At 37.3% G+C, this 24,933-nt stretch overlaps 2 protein-coding genes across 4 annotated transcripts in view; one reads left to right on the plus strand and one right to left on the minus strand.

Annotated features, from left to right (window-relative positions):
* Positions 1 to 24,933, minus strand: part of LOC129764240 (5-hydroxytryptamine receptor 1-like) — a 201,156-nt gene that overhangs the window by 62,054 nt on the left and 114,169 nt on the right. The window lies entirely within an intron of this gene.
* LOC129764252 (odorant receptor 4-like) lies at positions 9,076 to 10,946 on the plus strand. The gene is made up of 8 exons (XM_055763170.1): positions 9,076 to 9,174; positions 9,238 to 9,539; positions 9,669 to 9,944; positions 10,006 to 10,175; positions 10,251 to 10,347; positions 10,404 to 10,505; positions 10,588 to 10,755; positions 10,821 to 10,946. Exons 1-8 carry the CDS (start codon positions 9,111 to 9,113, stop codon positions 10,872 to 10,874), a joined length of 1,233 nt encoding a protein of 410 aa, XP_055619145.1. The 5' UTR covers positions 9,076 to 9,110; the 3' UTR covers positions 10,875 to 10,946.

A 24,933-nucleotide genomic window follows, 5' to 3' on the forward strand; every position in this document is an offset into this window, starting at 1 on the left:
ATCATATGCCATTACAAAAAACTCTTTTTCCGTTGTATCTCTATGCCTCAATTCTCGCGTAACTTTTTAAAAGGTCCTTTGTAACAAATGTATACGAATCGAGTTGATGGATACACACTATTAGTTCTCAATCATTGACTGTATTACAAAAACAATCGTTCGTTCTATCCTTTTCACATTTTTATCGCCGATACAAAAAATGTCCAATCTACGGATTCGGATTTGAAGCATTCGACTGTTACTTCGAACGTCCCTTTCCTCCGACGCTAGAAATGTCCGAAGTAACAAAGCAATTAAAACAACACATAAGGGAGGTGGGGGTAAAACGGACATGTTGAAAGAATTTCAATTATATCTTTGGAAACTTATGTTTCTCAAAACTTTGATGCAGTTTCTTGTAATCAAATATACTGTTTCTCTACCTACTTGGCTAAATATTTTACAAAAAAGTGTTTTTCGATGTTTTTTTTTACTGAAATTAAAACAGTCCGAAAAGTGAAACATTTTTTTCGATGCGGGTAATATGGACATATAGTGGAGGTAATACGGACAGGTTTGTGATATATGAAGCGTAGAGGTTTATCGATCGCGAGAAGAATAATTTTATTCAGCCAATGTCTGAACTCATCACGAATGTCCGTTGAATTATGAAAGAATCGAATTAATCCACCTAGAAGTACTTTTGCAGTATAAACGTACAGACCCTCAACTATTTTGCTTTTGGTTCCAGTCAGTTTCTAAACAGGCCACATTTGGCGATTTGATTTCATTTTATAGAAGCAGGGCATAAATTAAGAACAGATTAAATAGACTTTCATCTCTCTCCCACTGGCAACTGTCCGTTTTACCCCACCAGTACAATTATTTCAATAATTTAAATTTTCCACTCAAAAATGAATCTATTTTTCCGTACATACCTAATATCGCTTCTCTGTTAACTCACAAACTGAAATATAACCATCAGCGAATTTAATTGTTATATAAAACCACTCAAAAAGCTAAAATTACATCCACACGCGGAATCATGTATGATTTTCGGTTTTAGTTTCCCTTTTTTCACTTTTGATCAGTGTTCATTTCCACAGGGTGGCTTAAATATCATAGAATAACATGTGGAAGGTGTTCTCATTAACAGAAATCTGAATTCAAAATGTGACTATACAAATCAACCACCTGTCCATATTACCCCCACTGTCCGTATTACCCGCGGTTCCCCTAATTGGATCTCTGTCGTTTAGAATTATTGTTTCTTTCGGGTTTTCTTATCGCTTTTAGCGAAATTCAGCGAATATAATATGTAATATACACTGCCTTTTGCACGAAATGCAGGTATTTGGATTGTTGTTTAGTAGTTATTTTCAAATTCTTATCATGCAACGTGCAATTTTGTCCAATTTACAAACGACCGCGTTGATCAGACGATCAATGTACCATTTTTCGCTCTGAGACATCAATTTTAAACTTGAATCAGTGACATTTAAACTAAAGTAGTGACAAAGGACGATTCCTTTTAAAACAGTGTTCCGATCTTCAGCTTAGTTTTTCTCGAGTTAACGTAAATGTTACATAGTACCCTTTCAAAAGTTACACGAGTGTTGTACAATCTCAAAAAAGTATAGGAGGTTGTGTCCAGGATACGACCGTTTTGTTGACGTAGAACTACGCTGTTATTTAATACAAGTCGCTGGTTTATAACTTTGAATATTATTTCATAATGCTGTGAAATTCAAGAAATAACTGTTTAGTAGAATAGTTTGATCGCCCTGGAATAGTTTCTTTTCTATAATAGAATCAGTTGTCAACTAATAATTGATTAATGGTTTATTCTTGCCCTCGCAGAACAATGTTATGGTACGAACGATCATTATCGTCTCGACAGACTCATGGGAGGTAAATCCATAAACATAGCCAGACGTCTTTTATGATCTGTTCGACCTACGATCACTATCACTTCGTCATGCTTATCTTAGGGTGGCAAATCCATAAGCATGACGAGGACTGTTTTATGATCGGCATCGGCGAGTGAATAAGGTAATGAACGACAGCAAACGGAGTAGCTAGATAATAAGGATTTGTGAACTAACAAGAAGGGAAAAAATAAATTATGTAGCAGTCGCTTACAAGATCTAAGAGAGTGCAGTTCTCTGTTATCCGAAAGGTCCCAACAACAATACACTAGCTGATCGTATGTCGCAATTTGTTTCATGTCAATGCATTGAAAATTTACCTCGAACGCTATTCCGCGAGCGGATCATCCGCGGCGCGGATTATTAGTTTCACATAGTTTCCCATCTGAAACATTTATTTTTGTGTTTGCACCAGGTTTTTTGTCCTTTATTGCATTATCCGCGGATAACTTTTTCGGGGATAACCGGGGTTCTACGATATTTGAAAAATAATAACTGAAAAACGAAAAAACACTGACTCTCTGATTTTGGATATGTCATGTAGAAAAGACGTGTGGGTGATGTCGGGAACATAACCGGAGTGACGTAGGACTATACAAAAGGGACAGCCTTTGTTGAATATATTTTTCAATATATTGTTTTATTTTATTCTTCTGCGTGAATACCAACCTATCTACCTGGAAAATGAATTAGTTTACCTCTTACTCTTTATGAACATGTTGGTGGTTCTGGAAACAACCTTTGGTGTTGTATTTTTGTGTTTTTTTATGATGGCCCACATGGAATACATCCTTGCATTGTCTTGTGTGCAAAAGAAATATTGTGATACTTTAGCTCCTTGCCTAACGAATATAACTCCCGCAATGATATCCGATTTTCACTCACGCATCACTAATAATCATCTACGATTTTCGTCTCGGCTGCTAATGAATGGTGCTCTTCACACAGCTTCCCAATTGAAATATCGGTGTGACAGGGCGACCCACTGTCTATGATGCTGTTCGCTCTATACCTAAATCCAATTCTCACACGAATCGAGCTGATCTGTGATAGTGCCTTGTCTGTAGCATATGCGAATATCAGCCTGGTGACAACATCTTCACATGAAATTATACTATCAATGAATTGTTCATCCTGTTTGAAATAGTTGCTGGGCCGAAACTGAACCGCCGAAAGACGATTCCAAGTACAGAAGGCGATGAAAATCAGCGGATAGTGTGGTGGCTCCAGACAGAGACGGTGGAAATCCTTGGCATCACCTTTGCGAATCTATATAAATAAAAATGGAAGGCCAATTGGGTTCGTAAGCGCAAAACCCGAGGAAGGAATGGTCCGATTTGATCCGTCTTTATTCTGCTGTTTCAATATAGCGAAGAGAAAATCGAAAAATATTCGGAAAAATCTGGTAGCTCACTTTTTTATGCAAGTTTTCCAAAACACCCACCAGCATTATATGCAATCGAAAGCCCAGCTCCATCACTCCTCGGAAGACGACGAGCACTCCTCCAACCGAGGCGACGCTTCCACCGATTTCAATACACCTCGATTGACGATTTGGCTCCATTTGGCTTTACATCTCATCAGAGACTTCTCCCGCTTCCTTTTGCGATATCGCATTGCATAAACAATCTGCAAATGCTTCGACATCGTGTACTCAATCTGCAATCAGCAATATGGGCCTTCCATGCTTGGCGTGCGACAATAGAATGAGACCAAGCAGGTAGGTAGGTAATGAATTATAGAGACTTTAAACATTTTTCAGTTCATTCGTCTTTAGCCTAGAAAGAGGCCCTTGTCAAACTTTACTTTACTCCTGCACTACACCTCCACCCTCATTGCCTTGGGAAAGGCACTCGATCCCTCGCCATCCAGCTTGTCCAGCAACGATGTTGTCCAGTCTGTGTCCACACAAGGAATGAGAGACCAAGCAGGTAAGGTAAGGTATTGTATTATAGAGACTTTAAACTTTTGCAGTTCATTCGTCTCTAGCCTTGAGAAAGGCCCTTTGAAAAGTTTACTCTACTGCAGCGCTACCGCCTCCACCCTCTTGCCTTGAGAAAGGCACTCGATCCCTCGCCGTCCAGCTCGTCCAGCAACGATGTTGTCCAGTCGGTGTCCACACAAAGAATGCGAGAGAGACCAAGCATCACCATCGCTTTCTTTATATAGTCTATAGTCCACGTTGTGACGACCGCCTCTATACATAATCTCTTTTGCCCACTCGTCTTCACCTTGTCGCTACGTTTCGACCATTCCTGTGTTTGCTGGTGTTGAATAGCTGTTTGCTGCGGTAGCGCAGACAAAATGTATGGGAGAGTAGGGATTTCTTTCCTCCAATTTGCATCAATTTGAGCTTTACATGAACTGAAAAATCGAAATGTAGATCATATAACAAATTGCTGAGGACATTTCCCATTAATTCGTGTATTAGGAATAAAAATCCATCAATTAATGAGAGAGGTATTAACGTTCAAAAACTGAAAACTTTTTCACATTGAAATATTGAAGTGGGCCCCTATATTGAAAAGTTAGACGTAGTCCTACGTCAAAAATCTCAGCTTAGAAGAAGAGATATAAAATAATAAAGCGCCCTCTTATCTTTAACCATGTAAACCATTAAAAACAAATACAATCAATAATTATGAAAACAAAATCCATTTTTTGTGCAGTATTTTTTTTTTCAAAGAATGCTAACTCATTGGCTTCAATTTTATATGTCGATCTTCTCAATCGGTTCAGTAGTTCAAAAGTCGTGAATTAAAAAAAAAATCTTGGAAATAGAGTTAAATCGAAAAATCATACTTCAGAAACGAAAAAACGCATCTCTGATTTTTGGATATGTTATGTAAAAAAGTTCCAACATTCCAGAAAAAAATATAAAAATATATAGTGCCCTCTAGCCTGAAACCATATAAACAATTAAAAACAAATACAATCAATAATTTTGAAAACAAAATCTTTTTGCGAGTGTAATATTTTTACTGAAATGAATAGCTCTTAGTCTTAGCTCTTGGTCTTAGTTTAATATGTCGATTATCTGGATCGATCCAGTTGTTGAAAAGTTAAGCACCCAAGTGGAAAAACTTCAAAAAAATACCGGTCTAATATTTTGCGATAAGAAACAAAACTTCCGCTTTTTACGAAAATCCAAGAACCACTATACCGGTTTGGCATGGAATGGCTGAGCATACGAGCCTCTTGTAATGTAAATATAATTATGTTCAAGAAGTTCAATTAACACTTTGATCGCCCGTCACCCACATGTGGGTGACACTTTTCTCGTTCAATTGAATAGGATTTTTAAACGGAATTTGACAGAATAGGCAGTTAAATGTAAATATGAGATATGTAGAATAATCAGAAAATAAAAAACATTATATATATATATATATATATATATATATATATATATATATATATATATATATATATATATATATATATATATATATATATATATATATATATATATATATATATATATATATATATATATATATATATATATATATATATATATATATATATATATTATATATATATATATATATATATATAAACCCATCAATATGGGTATCAATGACTTGTAGAACACAGTTGTTTATGAAAAATGCAAGTCCAAATGGAAACATTTTTTTTCAATTCATCAATATGGGTAACAAACGAAAGGGCTTGACTAGTAGAACATAGTTATTTGTGAAAATACAAATACAAAATGGAGATATGTTATGATGTAGGACTAGGTCTTTGATTTCTATATAGGGGAGTCATTCTACGAAAAATGTAACGTTTATTAAAAGTTTTCTAATATATGCATTCCAAAACTCTTAATAAACGTTACATTTCGTTTCGCAGAATCGTTCTTACGATATATTATAATCTATACCATCAAATGGCAAATTTATCCAGCAATTTTTTCGCCAAAGGCATCAACAGTGGAAATAATAAAACAAGTGAATTATTTAACAAATTAAACATGTATGTTTTGCTAGTGGATGCGAATGTTCTTCATGTGTTACACATTATTTCTTTCAAATTCGTTACCATGAATGTTGTATGCAACACAAAATTGTGTGCAATAATGCTATCAAACAAATTAGCAAAATCAAAACCAAATGTAAACATGTTGAAGTAATCAGATGCAAGATTTCATGCATTACTCAAATTTCACGCAAGATTTTATCAAAGCAACCAGGAAATAGCCACCCATACATTGATCGTTCGTTAATTGGGCCGGAAAATCAATACAATTATCGAATTTTACTCGCTAACTGCATTGCAAAACAGCAAAAGCAATACTTCAAATTGAAGACGACATCTATCATATACATAACTGCCTTGCGGCCCAGTTTACGTACGCCCTGTTATAGATAAGTCCAGTTAGCGAATGACTTCTGTGTATGACGGAGTGACGAACATCTTACGGTGGGCTTAGACTAGTGATATATTCATGTGAAGAAATATGTTGAGATTTATAGAAATTGCATCAACCGTTTACACTAGCGCGAACTTATATAATGAATACATTCATATTTTCGTTGAATTTATTCTCCTTCATATTCAATGTAATCAATGACGACATAATTTTTTTTGTTCACCGATCCACATATACTTCATTTACCATTCCACCCAGCTATGTGTCACACTGATATTCATTCATCATTTTCAGTTAGACAGTTGAACTTCCTGCCAGAAATTAATTTTCTTTTATTGTTCGTTGCAAACCGTTCGACGGTTATGATTACATATAACAAACGGCCATTTCAGGGCTACTATTTGGAGTTTCAAAAGAGTTTGACTAACAGATTTCTGAACAACGAAAAGAATTACATTTAAAAAAACAACTGTTCTGAACAATCACAGTCCTACGTCAAACTCTCGTCCGTGCCCATAGGCTCAGACTCTTCTACTTTTTTTTTAAAACCTCATCAATATGAATATCAAATGAAAAAGTACTAGTAGAATACATTAGATCATGAAAAAAAACAGGAAGTGGGTTATATCTGTGATATAACCGCAAGGGTGACGTAGGACTATCGTTGATTTAGTGATCATTTGTTTTTAGTTGCATCTGAATCAATTCTGAATGAATGAATAAATGAATATTTGGGGGATTTCGAAAACGAGAGCGTTACGTTGATCGCACAATATTCAGCAAAAGAAGCAATCACACGAAAGTTGTATAATACATACAACATTGCTTGTATTGTGATGTGATTTGTATTTCATTTCCAATAAACAAAATATCTGTTGCATCAAATCAGTCTACATAAATTTTGCGTTCGCTCATCCTTTCTCACAACACCCATTTCTCGTTCGAGAAATTGTTGAGTAAACATCTTTTGCCAGTGCGCGTAGAGCGGTAATTTCTTCTTAAGATTCATTGCACCTCTAAGAAATTGCCGAAAGACGTGTTCTTACGTTGATCGCACTTTCCAGATTCTCCTCGATACTCGAAGCCCACCAGTGGTTAATGCTAACTCGATAACCACCTGTTCATTGCACTTGATTGAAAAATCACAAAACCAAATGTAGCGTTTCTTTTGAGAATAGCGCAAAATGATGAGAAATGTTTATATTGCTAGTAGTTTCAAGCCACCAATGTATGGCTCTGTATGCATGCTATGGTGAAGGCTTGTTTGGCGCTTGGCTTACGCTTAGTTTGTACGAACGATATCTAGAGGTGCGATTCCTTTGAGGCAATACTAAATAACATGTAGCATGATATTTGATACTTGCAAGTGTTGTCATTGTTGTTGTTTACATGCGGTGCCAAAGATATATTGATGTAGTTATGAGATATGGAATAATGGTGCTGGTGCAACATGTATATAATCGACTGTAGCCGAGTCTATGTCAATTCCAAAAAAGGCCACCGGAATAGTCTTCGAGGTAAATTTTCAATGCATTGACATGAAATAAATTACGACATACGATTGTTTTGCGAGGGCAAGAATGAATCATCAATCAATTATCGTCAACTGATTCTACAATGAAAAAATCATTTCAAAGATTATTCTACTAAGCAGTTGTTTCTAAAATTTCACAGCATTATAGAATAATATCCGAAGGTATAAACAAGCGACTTATATAAAATAACAGCGTAGTTCTACGTCAACAATGCGGTCGTATCTTGGACACAACCTCCTATAATTTTTTTGAAACTGGTAACACTAGCAACACTGTACAATTGGCTTAACAATTATTTTTATAAGTTTTCTAATCAGCAGTCAGTTGATTTCATTCGGATTCAACATGAAAGTAGTTCTGAATCGAACCCGAATTCATCATTATCGTTGCCCGCTTATTTCTCTGGCGCACACGGGGGTTGAATTTGGGCCCCGCAAGAAACTCGACCGATTCGCTCTGGGCGACGAAAGTGTTACGGAGGCAGATAAATGCTGGTCTGTCGAACGTTCCCAGTAATATCCCAATCCTGAAGATACTATACCCCAAATTAATTATCCATCCTGAGTGTGGTGTTGGTTGTGGAAGAATACGTCTAATGGCTAATAATTCTAACAAATCCCGGAACCTAAATTCCTTATCCGAGATAATTATTATGAATATATATTTTTGTTTTTCCGTTGTACTTCCGATTTTAGATACCGCCGGTTTATTTCGTTCAACCGAGGTTAGTTTTTTTTAAATGAACAATCCCCCATCTCAGGGTCATCACTAAAGTTTTGTTTGTTCTGCAGTGCTTATGTGGTTATGTTTTGTTCCGCAAATTCGAATGTATGTCTTTCTTGGGCTATCGAATACCTAATAAGACAGACAAAAGGTCCGTTCAATATTTCATTTCAATATCCTGGCCTGTTTCCCATGACACATCAAACGAATAACATACAAGCATACATCGTGGACAATGTTAAATTTATAAGTTGATGGTTTATGTGTAAATTATCGCGCCCCTTTTCCAAAGTTTACCAAGAACTCGAGAGAAGGTGATTTCGTGGGTTTGTTTTCTCTGATTTAAACTTTCCTATTGATGCATAATTCAAACCAACCAATCACACCGAGGATTATTATGGAAGCGTGTCACGCAAACGAACTGAGTTTGAAGTCAACATGATGCAGTGTTCGATAAACAGTAATTTGCGCCTCCGTTCATGTCCATATTAAGGCCCTCATCTGGCGCAAGAGTTCCACCAGTAGTGCACCGGACGCTGCCAGGATTCGTTCCCTCCACATGCTGGCGAGATGCCACGTTATATCAGCTTCGAGCAGACGTTTGCTGTGACAGTGAAAACATTGAAAATAATTGGTATGTACAGATGACATTTCGGATCAAATCAGGCTCACGTCAGCGGCCACCCTCCATTCGCAGGATTTCCATCAAGCTTGAATCCTTACCCGGAGGAATTTTCCACAGCGGCCAAATTAAATGCGTACTTTGTTGTGAGCTTCCTTTCACTCTCGTACTGCGTGCTCGGTCAGTGCGTTTACGTTTGGAAGGAGACCACCGAGAAGAGGTCCGAAGGCGTGGCCACTCTGATGGAGGAAGTGGCCACCCAAATCGCCTGCACCGGATTCTGTGTGATTGGACTGCAGAAGATGTTTGTGTTGGCTTATCACAGGAACAGGCTGGCGCGGATTCTAGCGGATTTCCACGCTGATTGGAAGGAGAAGGTACGGCCCCCTCTCGAGGGGAAGCAGCATCCGAATTATGCGCTTGATTTGTTTTTCAACCTGCCGAAGTAACGGTTCCAAGAGAGAAGTGAAGCCACATTTTAATCTCTTCTCCATCTCCAACTGCAGGAACGCATTCCTACCCAGCGGGACTTCTGCCAGAGGAATCTCCGGTCGACAGTAACCATCGCCACCTGCGCTGCCATAATGAACATCGTCATGGTTTCGGCCTTCAATTTCCTGCCCATTCCGGAGATGATTTTTGCCGCTAGCCGTTCCGACGTATGGAAACGTCAGCTGCCCTACAAAATATGGTATCCATGGGATTCGACCAAGGGCTGGATTTACTACCTGATGTACACGTTCGAAGTGTACGCCGGACTCATCGTGGCGATTGGAAACGTGGTAAGTGTATTGCGATACGTACCGTTTAGCGTTTTTTTTCTCTCTCTGTTTGCTTTTACAGACGTTCAACTGTATTTTTTGCTTGGTCGCTGCTCATCTCTCGGTACAACTGAATCTGCTAGCCAAATCACTGGAAGGCATCATTGCGGGAGAGCCCAGCGAGTGGGGTGTCGTGGAGGATAAACGATTAAGCTTGGCCTCTGCCGTCGAACGACACCAGAAACTTTTAGGGTAACTTCCATTCACGGAAAACGTCGCTTCGTTCAACGAGTCAATTTTAATTTTCGATTTTCTCCCCCCGCTCAGCTACAAACACTCGCTGGAGACCATCTTCAGCTTCACAATCTTTATTGTTTTCGCTAGCGCCTCAATCATAATCTGCTTTCAAGGAATCATGATGACGGTTCGTATGCTGCCGTAACTTATTCGCAATGCCCGAGTCAAAATGCTCCATTCCAGACCTCGACGGCTTACATTGTGGCAAAGTTTTTACTATTCTTCATTTGCGTGCTGCTGGAGATCTTCTTCCTCTGCCATTACGGGAATAAAATTTTACGAAGTGTTTGTGTTTGAATTCGTTCGTAGCCCCCCCGCAAGTAGCCAGAAACTGACGCTTTTTTCCCTTCTTGCTTGTTTATTCCAGAGTGAAGATGTCGGAATCGCTGCGTACAAATGCCTCTGGTACCAGGTGGAACGGGGTGGCAATGCGACCTTCCGCAAGGATTTAATTCCGGTGATTGTGCGGGCCCAGAAACCAATGGTGCTAATGGCGTGGAAGTTCTGGCCGATTACCATTAAGACATTTGGGATGGTAAGTTTTGCTGCGGTGATAATTTATTACCCCGAGGGCGTGATAGTAAATGAGTTCACTTTCAGGTGCTGAATGCGTCATACTCGTACTTCACCCTGCTAAGAACTGTTTACAAATGAAGCTGTTCAATGTATCAAGTGAATCGGTGAAACGGGCGACTACTCACAAATAACTATTTTTTATTAAGCCGTAAACAAATTAAACAAACGCAATGTACCGTCACACCTCACCTAATAGCTCAACATTTGTTAATTGAAGCTGTGATAGAAAAATCTGAACTCGTTCGTTTAAGGTAGTATTATCATCAAACAGCCTTCTTCGTAAAGGTGCATTTGTGCACCCAAAGTTAATTTTTAGCACATGTTCTGGCATCCCGATTTATTACATTAAATGAGCTGAAAGATAACATAAAAAGTTCTACTCCCCAATACATGTATATCATTTGTATAATATACATGCTAGAGCCAATATAAGGGAGCGAAACAGGAGACACATTTAAATGAAAGCATATGAAAGCTTTTCGTATAGTTTGCCAAATACACGGCCCAGACAGAGAAAGATATATTCTCGTTCATGTTCTTCTTTATCGTCTTAGAAAACACCTTCCAACTTCATTTTATGATGAGGTGTAATATTACCACGCACCTTTATAATAACGCTGGCAGCTATATGGATAGCGTGGTCGTGTAAAGTAACTTTGCATTTCAACCGGTCTTGGTTCGATCCCCATTGACGTCATATGGACTTTTTTGACGTAGGACTACGTCTTTTATTTCTGTAACGGGGTGTAAGTCCAAAGTTTCGAAAGCGAGAGAGTGACGCTGGACTGCAAGGTTTTGAACGTTAATTCCTCTTTACCGGCTGATTGGAGTGGTATAGTAATCACTTCATCCGAAAGATAAAATGTCAACAAGTTATATGATTGTCACTTATTGGTCCAAAAAATCGTTTCAATAGCATAAAAATTGCTTTGAAAGCAAGCTATTGAAGTCATAACAATCTAGCTCATTGATAATGATTGGTGATCGCAATGTGTTCCCGAACACGGACGCAAAATCTAGACACCTGGAGAAACCGTCATAGCAAATACATGCAAGCTGTGATTTCTTTTGTTTGCTTGTATTAGTGTTTGGGAAACCATAGTGGACACATGCAAGGCGTGAGTACTTTTACTCGCATCAGTTTCTATTCTGCTTTCGCATGGAACAGTCATGAAAAATTGCCACATCACGATAAAAACGAAATGAATTAGCAAGGTTATATAGACTTTATTTCGTTTTCACCAAGGGATTGCTAAGATGGCCGCCTTTTTGTAGCCAGCATAGAAAATCTTGAGCATAGAAATCATAACCTAAAATTAAAAATGAAGTTTCTTCAGCGCGTTTCTTCAGCAGTGATTCAATCGCCAAGAAAGCTTCCGGATGGGTATCCAAACATCGCTTGCCAAAGGAATCTATCCGGCGTAATCAAATATTAACATATATGACTCCAAGCATTAAACAATACGTGAGTCCCCTAAGCGCGAGCCCGACACTCAATTTGCATTGGTTCGGATAGGGTTGCCAGGGCCCCGGTTTTCATCGTGAAATGGCGCCCTCAGTTTCTATTCTGCCCATGAAGTGATCATGAAAAATCTCGTGTTATTCTCACGAAAACAAAAATGAATCACGTATCAAACATCTTCAGTTGCTTTTACAAGGCCACTCAAACCACCAACAAGTTCGAGAGAGTAGAATTTTATGTTAATAACAATTCCATACTTATACTCATCCACCCACACACTAAAAAGAAAAACTTTCAGCAATCTATCAAAATGTTCATTTATTCATTAATTAACAATTGATTCAGATGCAATTTCAAATAAATGATTACCGAGCCAACGGTAGTCCTACGTCTACCTTGCGGTAATATCACAGGTATAACCCACTTCTTGTTTTTTTGCACAATCCCAAATGAAAAGAAAAAAAGAAAGCAGAAAGAGATGTCTGCTCGCATACATACAAACCATTTTTAAGCTTTTAAAACAGCTCATTATTTGCGCATTTGACTCTCATGCACAGGAAATGGCATCTTTTCTGCCAAATATGACATGTTTTGACGTAGGACTACGTCTTTCATTTCTATACCGGGGTGTAAAATCAAAGTTTCGAAAACGAAAGCGTTACGCCGGAGACCGAGATTTTGAGCGTTAATAGCTCCTAAACAACTGAACGAAATGGTATGATAAACACTTCATTCGAAAGATAAAATGTCTACGCGTTATATACTTGTTACTTTTTGATCCAAAAACTTGTTTCAATAGTCTTAAAATTGCTTTCAAAACAGGCTATTGAAATCACCAATCGGTATATAAGCGAGCGGCGCTCGGAAATCCACTCAGTTCTAATTGAACAGCGATTGGAGCATGTTGTCGCTGTTGCGGTGAAGCTCTTTATTTATCATGAAAGCGCGGATGAACGGTGTCACCAAGAGCCTGTTTGTACACCCTAGGCCAGAAGGGAATCTATCAGGAGGAGAGTGATGCCACAAACGGTTCCCTGGGAAGACATCGCTACACACACATACACGCGCGGCTATTAACAGGTGGTTATCGAGTTGGCATTAACCACTGGTGGGCTTCCAGTATCGAGGAAAATGTGGAAATAACTAATTGTTACTGAAAATAATCTGCCAGTTCCTCTGGGAATTTTCAAAATATATTCATGTGAAAGAGTTTAATTGAATGTTTTCTATCCATGTAACACTGTGACCAAATATGTTTCAATCAAGTGCTATTAACAGGTGGTTATCGAGTTGGCATTAACCACTGGTGGGCTTCCAGTATCGAGGAAAATGTGGAAATATCTAATCGTTACTGAAAATAATCTGCCAGTTCCTCTGGGAATTTTCAAAATATATTCATGTGAAAGAGTTTAATTGAATGTTTTCTATCCATGTAACACTGTGACCAAATATGTTTCAATCAAGTGCTATTAACAGGTGGTTATCGAGTTGGCATTAACCACTGGTGGGCTTCCAGTATCGAGGAAAATGTGGAAATATCTAATCGTTACTGAAAATAATCTGCCAGTTCCTTTGGGAATTTTCAAAACATATCCCAGTTCCTTTGGGAATTTTCAAAACATATTCATGTGAAAGAGTTTAATTGAATGTTTTCTATCCATGTAACACTGTGACCAAATACATTTGGTTTTGTGGTTTTTCAATCAATCGCAATTAACAGGATAGCTTCAGAAGATTATTCTTCCCCATCAGTAGGATATTTCCGTATCCAATATTGTATGCGCCCGCAATCGATTATTGCTCAGTCGCCGAAAGTTCCGAGCTCAGAGAGTTCATTCCCCTCTAGTTTGCCTTCCAAATTGCCATCGTAAATCACACCTTCTCTCGATTCAATCACACACAAAAAGCATACTTAAGCGATATTCTGGTGGTGAGACACATTCATTTTTCGTGAGGACATCGACAAGACAACATCGTTGCCTAACGTGCTGGAGGAGGTGGACGGCGAAGGATCGACACATACACGCGCAGAACTCTTTCCGTTAGGATGCCATTCAGCATCGAGAAAGTTCCGGAAAGATCTAATCATTGCTGGAAAATAATCTGCCAGTACCTTTGGGAATTTTCAAAATATATTCATGTGAAAGAGTTTAATTGAATGTTTTCTATCCATGTAACACTGTGACCAAATATGTTTCAATCAAGTGCTATTAACAGGTGGTTATCGAGTTGGTATTAACCACTGGTGGGCTTCCAGTATCGAGGAAAATGTGGAAATAACTAATCGTTACTGAAAATAATCTGCCAGTTCCTCTGGGAATTTTCAAAATATATTCATGTGAAAGAGTTTAATTGAATGTTTTCTATCCATGTAACACTGTGACCAAATATGTTTCAATCAAGTGCTATTAACAGGTGGTTATCGAGTTGGCATTAACCACTGGTGGGCTTCCAGTATCGAGGAAAATGTGGAAATATCTAATCGTTACTGAAAATAATCTGCCAGTTCCTTTGGGAACTTTCAAAACATATTCATGTGGAAGAGTTTAATTGAATGTTTTCTATCCATGTAACACTGTGACCAAATACATTTGGTTTTGTGGTTTTTCAATCAATCGCAATTAACAGGATAGCTTCAGAAGATTATTCTTCCCCATCAGTAGGATATTTCCGTATCCAATATTGTATGCGCCCGCAATCGATTATTGTTCAGTCGCCGAAAGTTCCGAGCTCAGAGAGTTCATTCCCCTCTAGTTTGCCTTCCAAATTGCCATCGTAAACCACACCTTCTCTCGATTCAATCACACACAAAAAGCATACTTAAGCGATATTCTGGTGGTGAGACACATTCATTTTTCGTGAGGACATCGACAAGACAACATCGTTGCCTAACGTGCTGGAGGAGGTGGACGGCGAAGGATCGACACATACACGCGCAGAACTCTTTCCGTTAGGATGCCATTCAGCATCGAGAAAGTTCCGGAAAGATCTAATCGTTACTGAAAATAATCTGCCAGTTCCTCTGGGAATTTTCAAAATATATTCATGTGAAAGAGTTTAATTGAATGTCTTCTATCCATGTAACACTGTGACCAAATATGTTTCAATCAAGTGCTATTAACAGGTGGTTATCGAGTTGGCATTAACCACTGGTGGGCTTCCAGTATCGAGGAAAATGTGGAAATATCTCATCGTTACTGAAAATAATCTGCCAGTTCCTTTGGGAATTTTCAAAATATATTCATGTTAAAGAGTTTATTTGAATGTTTTCTTTCCATGTAACACCGTGATCAAATACATTTGGTTTTGTGGTTTTTCAATCAATCGCAATTAACAGGATAGCTTCAGAAGATTATTCTTCCCCATCAGTAGGATATTTCCGTATCCAATATTGTATGCGCCCGCAATCGATTATTGTTCAGTCGCCGAAAGTTCCGAGCTCAGAGAGTTCATTCCCCTCTAGTTTGCCTTCCAAATTGCCATCGTAAACCACACCTTCTCTCGATTCAATCACACACAAAAAGCATACTTAAGCGATATTCTGGTGGTGAGACACATTCATTTTTCGTGAGGACATCGACAAGACAACATCGTTGCCTAACGTGCTGGAGGAGGTGGACGGCGAAGGATCGACACATACACGCGCAGAACTCTTTCCGTTAGGATGCCATTCAGCATCGAGAAAGTTCCGGAAAGATCTAATCATTGCTGGAAAATAATCTGCCCGTTCCTTTGGGAATTTTCAAAATATATTCATGTGAAAGAGTTTAATTGAATGTTTTCTATCCATGTAACACTGTGACCAAATATGTTTCAATCAAGTGCTATTAACAGGTGGTTATCGAGTTGGTATTAACCACTGATGGGCTTCCAGTATCGAGGAAAATGTGGAAATAACTAATCGTTACTGAAAATAATCTGCCAGTTCCTCTGGGAATTTTCAAAATATATTCATGTGAAAGAGTTTAATTGAATGTTTTCTATCCATAAAATATCCATATAATACATTTGGGTTTGTGATTTGTCAATCAAGTACAGTTAGCAGGTTAGCTTCTGAAGATTATTCTTCAGAACAAGGTTTTTCTTATCCTATATTGGATGCATAAAACCTTGTGCCTCCAACGTAACGCTCTCGTTTTCGAAGTCTCCCAAATATTCATTTATTCATTCTTTCAGAATGGATTTAGATTCAACTTCAAACAAATGATCTCTAAATCAACGATAGTCCTACGTCACCCTTGCGGTTATACCATAGATATAATCTACTTCCTGTTTTTTGCCAACGCTAGTTTGGGTGTGTAATTGATACAATGAATGAAAATAAATAAGTAGTGTATCGAAAATAAGCTGTAAATACATTTTCAATCTTAAAATGAGTGGGTTATATTTGATATAAGCGCTAAGTTGAAGTGGAACTACCGTTAGCTTAGTATCATTTGTTTGTATTGATTAAATTATTGATAGAATGAAACAATTTTCGAACTCAATTGAATTCAACATATTTTCTGTGTAAGAAAAGAAATTGAACAAACGCTATGTAGTGTAAGGCACCTTGGTTTTGATGACTGTGTTAGGGTTAAACTGAACATATGTCAGTGGGAACAAAAGTTCTCCAAATTTGCATGTTTTTGCCACGCCAATTTCCCCAGGCAGCATGGATTTAATGACTGTGTTGGGAAAACTGTAAAACGAGCCAATCAAAACGGGACAGTTTGGACGTCGAGATAGCGCTTGATATTTCACAGTTATGCAATTGTTTATCTCAGGAAAAATAACATTTTATAAATTGTGATAGATGCGTAGGAATATTTCCTCTCAATTGATACAAACATCTTTCCGATCTATTAAGAAATACTGGAGTTATAAGCATTCGAAATCTATCATTTTTTCCTACAAGTTCTGTGTTTACGTTTCCATTTAAAGACCAGCCCCCCTCCCCCCCCCTTTATGTTCTGTGTTTATGTTTTCATTTTTCTCCTCCGTATATTACGATTAGACTTCGTCCCACGTCTCCATTTTGATTGATCAATCAAGCAAGGAAATCGTTCGACAATGTTTTATGAACCTTCTTCTTACAGTGTGTAGAGAAAAACAAGTGCAAACCTTTTCTGCAAACACTCAGATTGATACATATCGCCTTTTTGTGTAGATACTTGACAACTTCAATCCACATGAGCAAATTACCTGCAAATTCTGTCCAACATTTTCCACCTGAATTGACTTCTCATGGTCACTCACATCCTCGCCAATAACTGGGGTGTAAAGTTGTAGTCCCGGAAGAGTTCTTGAGTTCTCTTTAACGCAATTCTCACTATCCACCAGAATGCACGCATTGGATTTCTGCAAAATTCGATGATACAGCTGCCGGGCGCTGGTTTTCACTCGTGATTTTGTACAGCACTTTGTTTTGATGTTTTTGCTTCTTGTATGACTTCAGGTTGTTCCGCTATTTGAACCGCTGCACAATTCAGACCATCGTTCGAGCTTTTTCGCTAAATCACTTGTAGACATCGATTTATTCCGATTGATGAGGTTGATTACTTTCCGGTCCAGATCGGGGTTGGAAGGTCCAGGTTTGCCTCCTCTTCCCGGTTAATCATTGAATGAATAGTGTTTCCCGAACTTCTGGATGATGGATTTTACACTTGCCGGACGAATACCGAAACGTTTTGCCACTTTATCCATTGTAACACCCTTCTCTCACATCCATGTGTCCAAGACTTGAACTTTAGTCTCCTTTTTGATACGCGACATTTCGGAAGGAACGAAAAATACACACGTAAACAAATCCTTGGTAGGTTCATGACAGATCAAGATACCAAATACAAATGAGCACTACTGCATTCGTTTGCACATCAATGGACAGGGGCACTAAAAATGTTTATAGCTAACCGACGCCCTAAGGATTTCCACATTTCCCAAGATCTATCATGTGTTTTAACTGTTTATGAACCATTCTACAGTATCTGTTGATAATTCTTTGAGTAGAAATCGAATTTTGATAGAATACAAAAATTGATGTTTTTAGGTAAGATACACGGGAGTGCGGGTGAGATCGACACCCTGTCGGGTAAAACCGACAACTTTGAAGAAAAAGAATGGAAACTTGTTACAATAATTTCAAATTACTAAGAGATTATCTATATACTTTGTGGACTGTTTCAGATCCCAGCACGTGAAATGTGTCGATGAACGTTGAACGAATGGGTACCATGAGGTCTGCCAGGCTTTTTTGTTGACATGCTCGATTCAAAGTTGGTTTTGGCTGTTTTATTAGCTCAGCTCAGCCGTTTTATCTTTCGAATATAAACACGAGGCATCTGCAGAAAGTAAGAACACATTTTTCCTGTCTGTGAAACACAAACCCGGTGTCGCTTTTACCCTGATTGAAGGTGTCGGTGTTACCCCGTGTGAACTCGAAATTTCAAAACAATGTTTTCGCGCATTGATAAGCAACAACATCACCAACCGTCTCACAAACTACACCGAACCATGATCAACGATGAATTAAGCTTATAAAAGTATCGAATTTTCCAAATTTTCCGACTTAAACACATAAATTTCACGAGCGAAATTTTACATGGACTGTTTCTTGTTTGCTAACCGGTTCTGTTCTGTTGTTTGTTTTGACAGCAAAGCGACTTCTGCAGCTGTGGGGTAACTAGAAACGTAACAAATGACAAGTGTGTACAGGGGACTCCGAAAAATTTTCAAAAAAATTGCTTCAAACTGGAAAAATCAGGGGGTGTCGGTTTTACTCACATAATCGGTTTTTCCATGATTTCCCCTGCCCCTTAATATCAGAAAAAAGTTCAACATAACCAATGAAAGTGAGCATGGGTGGAAGTAGTATGAACAAAAAAATTAGAAAATATATTTGCTAGCAATAATTAATACAGGTCGGACTCGATTATATACAGACTCGATTATATGTGATTCGATTATATACAATTTTGGACTCGATTATATTATACAGTTTGGAAAAAAAATTTTTTTTTGTATTTCAAATACGGTTTATTCCAAGAAGAAATGTAATCTTTCAACGTTAAGGTAAAGTTTAAGTGGCTATTACATGTACAGTGGGGTAAGTGAGATTTTTGAAGATTTTGCATGAATTTTCACCAGGAATTGTTTATATCGATATTGCACTCAAAATAGGAAAGATAGAAGTTGGGCGTCAAAGAATTTTTGTAGAGTGGTAAAAGAACTTCAATTTAATAGATAGAAACAATCTAGTTGATTATAAATTTTCAGGATAAAATAAATAATAACACATTAAAAATCATTAACTTTCAAGTTTTTCGCTTCCAAAATGTTATTAAAATCCACTAATTTAGTTGTTCCACTACTATATCCTGTACTAAATTTTCTCGTCTTTCAAATGAAAGCATCAAAATCGTCTTCCGTAGCGTACTTTTTAATGTAGAGCCAGTTTGAGACAATAGAGTCCGAAACAAAAAAAAAGTCCTATAACGTTGCCATTGTTGAAATTCGAACATATGCGTAGGAGGATTTTTTTCGTCAAATGTGATCGTCTATCACCTTCTGAGATAATCTGGATAAATTTTTTTTTTTCATGTAAGAAAGGTGTTTTCTGACTTTAAGGGAATGAATCAAAAACCAAATCTCTTTTACTTTAAAAAAACGAAAAATACATGCAAAAAAAACAAATAAAAATTTTTTTTTTGGCTCGATTATATACAGGATTTGATTATATACAATGAAAAGAAATCAAAACCTTTATATAATCGATTCCGCGCTGTATAAGCAATTGAATAACTGTAAAATGTTGAGCGCCAACACAGATTTTAAAACCAGACTCGAGGAGAATCGGTATTGCAAGAATACGAATGTAGGGGGAGCTTTTGTTCCTACCGAGACGTGTTCCCTAACACAGCTATAAAAACCAAGGTCCCTGGTGAAATTGGCATTGTAAACACATGCAAGTTGGGGTAACTTTTGTTCCTCGGAAATGTGTTCCCTAACACAACCAAGGTGCCTTACATTACATTTTTTCGTAGATCTAACCAATAGCCAGTGAATCCTTCAGGTCCATCCAAATTAAATTGTTTTCATTATGATAATCTACAGTGGAAAATCTTCAAAATGATTAAAAAAAATTTATATAATGTCCTTGCGATTTTTCTTTAAAAAAATTCAAAGTCACAAAGATATTTCCGTGTTTTACTGGTGCGTCACGCCTAGCTTGGCAAATTTCAAACGTTTTTGATGATGCCTAGAGGTCAGATTTGTTCATTTCTGATCGAATAATATTGGGGCTGGTGTGAAAATGAGTGTGTGTATGTGTGTGAACTGTTTCTGGCACTTATGTATTAACGCCACCTGAGCCGAAATATGCATTTTTGTAGCACTAAAAAAATAACAAAACACTGCAAACAACAAGGCATCAACAACACAAAAGATAACTGAGTGCCCGTGCAAACAATAAAATTGCTATACAATCCATACACTGGAGAAATAGTTTAGTAAAAGCAGCTACCAAATCTTTAGTAGCAAAAACATTGGTAAAATATACACATTTTTTGTAAATATTACTAAAATTGCGTAAAAAAGATGTCAGCCGCAATGAAAGTTTCTACCAGGAATTCGTATATTTTACTTCATACCATTAGTAAGTTTGTTTTTATTGTCATACCTAACAACTGTGATGTGCGCACTTCGCAATCGCCATTTGTCTTTTGGAGACGACGCGATTTGGAGGTAAGCACTTTGTTTTTATAGGAATTCAATTATGTATTCATCCCCCCGAGAATTTGTTTTCATATTTTCGGCGGGGAAAATATCACAAGAAATTTTGATCCATATTAACATAATTGACCTAATACCATATTTTGCTTTTTTTAGTTGGCCTTAAAATTATATGCAGTACAATCATTCATCATAAACAAATCGGAGATAAGTATTCGTTTTTTTACATCATTACATCAGTCACCTCGGTCGGGAAACTGTTTTTATATTCCCGCCAAGGATAAACATCAGTTATATTCTATACATTACAACTCTATTGACCTGTTTCCTTGTCTTTACAGCTGGCATGATCCCAGACTCGTAATACTTGTTTACCAAAAACCATCCAAGCTATGGGACTGAATTATTGATGTTGTTTATAGAATAAGTTATTAGTATAATGTATTCTAAGTATGTAGAATTAAACGCAATCAAATACAATTTTTTAAATTAAAAATAATTATTAAAAAATATTGTCATTATCCCTGATGATTACCTCTCACAAATATGAAGCAAAATTTTCACTGTTATTGCACCAATGTTGGACCAACAATTTGTAGTTTGTTTGACATATGTGCCTACCATTCTTTTTTTGTAACATGTACCAATGATTAGTAGGGTAGAAAATGACTAGAGAATTGGTAACATGTACCAAAAAATTCGTCATATTTACTAAATTTTCCTCTCAGTGTACACTCTGTCCACCCTGATTCTGGGCCTGATTCTCGAATACACTACGAATACACTTCACGGTGGAAACGGTATGAAACGCATTCGCGATGACAACGGTACAGTGTCGACATCTGAATGCGAGATTAGTTTCCCACTAAATTTATCATTATAATATCAAATTATCTTCAGATTAAATTTTTGTATGAGATTATTATATCACACGAAGAAAACAAAGTTTTCCACTCACATTGAATACCAGTTTGATACGAAGAAGTTAATTTTCATTAATGATTTTTTATTTGAAAAGTGCTCATTCTGCCTGAAAACTCATCATTATCTTCGACACTTCACTAACTCGTAAAACGTAGTTCAATGGCGTGCCGTTTATTTCGTTTCCACCGTGAAGTGTATTCGAGAATCAGGCCCTCTATTTCGTTGGTGTTTTTTATCCCAACAGTTTATTTTATTAGGCTCATTTAGCAATTCAGCTGTAACAGAGCCGAATTCATTCGTTTACATTTCGATGATAATTCGATACCGATGGGTGCCATTGACTATGGATTTGATAGTGAAGAATACGATATGATATGGTCTAGTGGATATTATATTACATATCGAAGAAATCACATTTATGAAAGCAGCGTTATAAAATTATTTGTTTACGAATGCTGCAATCGATCGTCGTTATTGGGAAGTTGAAATTGTTGGGAAGGGTGTCTTATTTTTACTGTGGAATTCCGAGGAGGAATCCATTCCTTCTCAAGTGTTAATAATCCTGCCGCGGGTCAACGATGATTCCAATCGCGGGGCTTGGGGAGTGGGTATTATTTGCGCTGGGTATTTCCGAGGAAGAATTGATTCCTCCTTTGAGCGGTCATAATTCTTTTCCGGCTAAACGAAGTGGTATGATAATCACTTTATTCGGAAGATGAAATGTCTAAGATTTATATGCTTATTACTTTTTTATTGCTAAGTCAACGTTAGTCCTACGTGCACCTTGTGGTTATATCAAAGATATAACCCACTTTTAGTTTGTATAGATGATGGCTTGTTCTTCCAGTGTATTAAATAAAGTCATAGCTGAAATGATTAATTGTGTTCGGTTTAATCAACTCAGACATGCAAGAACAGTCTCATCACAAATCACACAAACAATTGTTTTCACATACTTTGGAATGACCTCAGTATGTTTTCAAAAAATTTAATGTTTTCAAAACGAATACATGTCTTCACATCTGGCATCTATATTATGTGCTTAGATAATACAGGAGAACACGCTCACCAGAGAATGGGCATGAAGGGAATAGATTGATGAAATCTCTCATTCATACAAGCTGTTTCTCTGAGCTTTATAGTCTCTGAGAGAAACAATTTAGAATTTGGGCGCCATACAAAATAAAATTCGTAGCACTTTTGTTATACAGTATCTAAAATAAAGAACGATAACAGATGACTGAGGGCCTTAAAGATAATAAAAAGAACAACTCGATTTGGGGATTCAACAAATGTAGCATTTATCCGATTACTGTGAAGCCGCTACTGAAGAGCATCTCATATGTTCCAATTTCACCAGGAAGATTTGAGAACAGAGAAATCGAGGAATTCCTCATTTCGAAACGAAATATAATTGATGAGGATGGCACACGAAAACGACGAAAGAAGTTTGTTATCCTTCCAGGAACCAGCATCACGACAGAACTAAGAAAAATCTTCAAAAATTGACACTATTTTCGTAACTCAAAATGTCAATAAAGACAGTTACATGTTGTCAAATTATCTTGAACTTATTGAGAAATTTATTTCTAAACATAATTCTTAAAAGAAAACAATATACATTGCTTTGACCCATTGTCACCCCTCCTAAGGGGTGAGATTGGGTCAACTTTCATTTAATCGCAGTTCAGTGAAAATTTGACCCATTCTCATCCCCAACGACGGTATATGACAAGTTATTAGTAAATATTGACAATAAAAACAATATTTCACTTGGAAAAAAAAATTATGCATTATTATTCGTACATTTTTGACAAAGGAAAGTGACATTTTTCTATGTGTAAATTTTTCCGCAAACATATTTATGACATTTTTCACATATATTATTTGTTTTATGGTTGCAGCGAAGTCGTATTTGATAAATTTTGCGTTTATTAGAATGGGTTGCATTTCATGAATTTACAATTGATCTTTGTGCATCTTTATATTCTGGTGAATTTTTCTATCTTGCAGCTCTGTATTCGGTGTAAAGCTGTTCTGTTAAATGGAACAAGAACTCTTTCCGTGTTATTAGGCATATACTGTGTAAACCTGCACCTGGCTTCTGACGGAATTAATTGTTCATCAACTGTTATATTTTGGATGATAACAAGCCTTTAAATGAACATGTCGCACATTTTCAAAACCAAAGGAAAATTTATTTGTTTCAGACGGAAAAAGGACTGAATGTCAAAAACTTTTTTTGACGACAAATTCAATTATTTATATTTTCGCTATGTACAGTTCATGTAATTTCAAGACAAATCAAAAAAGAAATTTCGAAAACACCATTTTCATTTTTTCTCAGATGGTGCTGCCAACGGCCGAGTTGGCATGAAAATCGTCATGTACTAAATTATGTCTTATGCTCCAGTTTCGTAGCAAATTGGTTCAAATATTTTAATGTTTACATTTGTATAAATGATGGCTTGTTCTTCCTGTGTATGAAAAAAAGTCACAGCTGGAATGAATGATTGTGTTCGGTTAAATCAACTCAGACATGCAAGAGCAGTCTCAGCATAACAAATAACAGTTTTTAATGTTTTTGCCGCTTCTGGAATACGTTAGTTCTCCGAAGGATTTGTCACCGCTGACGGCAGTGATCAAACTTTCATCATGAACAAACGTTCCATTATTTTGACAACGTATTCACAATTCTCAATTTTGATGGAATAAATGATTCATAACCTCATCATTCAACCGATGCGAGATGACAGGTTTCACATTGTTATGCTCATCCGGTTTTGCTACCGGGTTTGACCCAAATAGTGGAAATTCTCCTGTCATCCGCAAAGCAAAATCACAATCCTTTCCCACCCGGAACGAGAGTGACGTGAACGGAAAAGGATATATAGAAGCGAGAAGAGGCAAGTATAATCCCCGCCCATGTAGCTCCAGAGGTCCCGAGGATGGGTTGGTTGGTTGGGGGGTTGAGACGATGATGAACGACGTGTCGTACGTTCATATTCCGCCCACGCCATCCGATGTCGTACGCCGCTAGAC

Source organism: Toxorhynchites rutilus, chromosome 1 (assembly GCF_029784135.1).
Source record: "Toxorhynchites rutilus septentrionalis strain SRP chromosome 1, ASM2978413v1, whole genome shotgun sequence".
Taxonomy (NCBI): domain Eukaryota; kingdom Metazoa; phylum Arthropoda; class Insecta; order Diptera; family Culicidae; genus Toxorhynchites; species Toxorhynchites rutilus.

What these genes read in the sequence shown, in the direction of transcription:
- LOC129764252 (XM_055763170.1), top strand. Translation starts at nt 9,111, where the DNA reads ATGCCACGTTATATCAGCTTCGAGCAGACGTTTGCTGTGACAGTGAAA. An exon ending in CGACACCAGAAACTTTTAGG is followed by an intron (nt 10,176 to 10,250) that starts GTAACTTCCATT and finishes CCCCCCGCTCAG; the next exon opens with CTACAAACACTCGCTGGAGA. An exon ending in CCATTAAGACATTTGGGATG is followed by an intron (nt 10,756 to 10,820) that starts GTAAGTTTTGCT and finishes GTTCACTTTCAG; the next exon opens with GTGCTGAATGCGTCATACTC.